Here is a 617-nt window from a genome sequence, read left to right on the forward strand (position 1 = left end):
ACACACACACACACACACACACACACATGCCCTGTCCGGAGTATGTCACTCACGAGACTGGCTACATAAAAGTAGGTCCGTGCTGCTCGCCCCCTTGAAACATAAACCGCGCTGTCGACGACCTTGAAACAAAAGTGTGAGCTATGTGTGACAAAAGGGCTGCTCTTGTCTGCGACTCGCGTCGTGCGGGCTGCTTATGCGCCCGGGCATCGGCGCGGCAGCAAGCAGGAGGAGGAGGAGGAGGAGGCGGTTGTCCTCCCCCAGCATCGACAGTGGGCGCCCGTCCCGTCCTCCACACGTCTCTTATGCAACAAACCGGAAACTTCCGGACACATAAGGCGGCAACTGCTGCACCCCAGAGTCCAGCCCGGAGCCCGCGTCCCGGAGCCCGGCCCGGAGCAGCAGGTACCGTACTCGGCCGGGCCCGGACCGCCGGGCCGTGCGGGGCGGGGGCTCCTGACTGGAATAACAGGTGGACTGGTGGACTACATAACACTCGCCCGGTCCTGGGCCACAACAACACACCGAGGCCTGCCTAAACTGCGTGCCCCTCAACCCCCTCCCCCCCCTCTCTATCCTTCTCTCTCTCTCTCTCTCTCTCTCTCTCTCTCTCTCTC

At 62.2% G+C, this 617-nt stretch overlaps 1 protein-coding gene across 1 annotated transcript in view; it reads right to left on the reverse strand.

Moving 5' to 3' along the window:
* The window catches only part of LOC113211140 (prostasin), a 13,328-nt gene extending 12,993 nt beyond the window's left edge, over positions 1–335 (reverse strand). The window contains exon 1 of the mRNA XM_052274002.1: positions 317–335. Coding sequence (XP_052129962.1) covers positions 317–335 — 19 coding nt within the window. The remainder of the gene's footprint in view (positions 1–316) is intronic.
* Positions 336–617: the final 282 nt, after the last annotated feature.

This window comes from Frankliniella occidentalis, unplaced genomic scaffold (genome assembly GCF_000697945.3).
Source record: "Frankliniella occidentalis isolate FOCC.00 unplaced genomic scaffold, Focc_3.1 Scaffold324, whole genome shotgun sequence".
Taxonomy (NCBI): domain Eukaryota; kingdom Metazoa; phylum Arthropoda; class Insecta; order Thysanoptera; family Thripidae; genus Frankliniella; species Frankliniella occidentalis.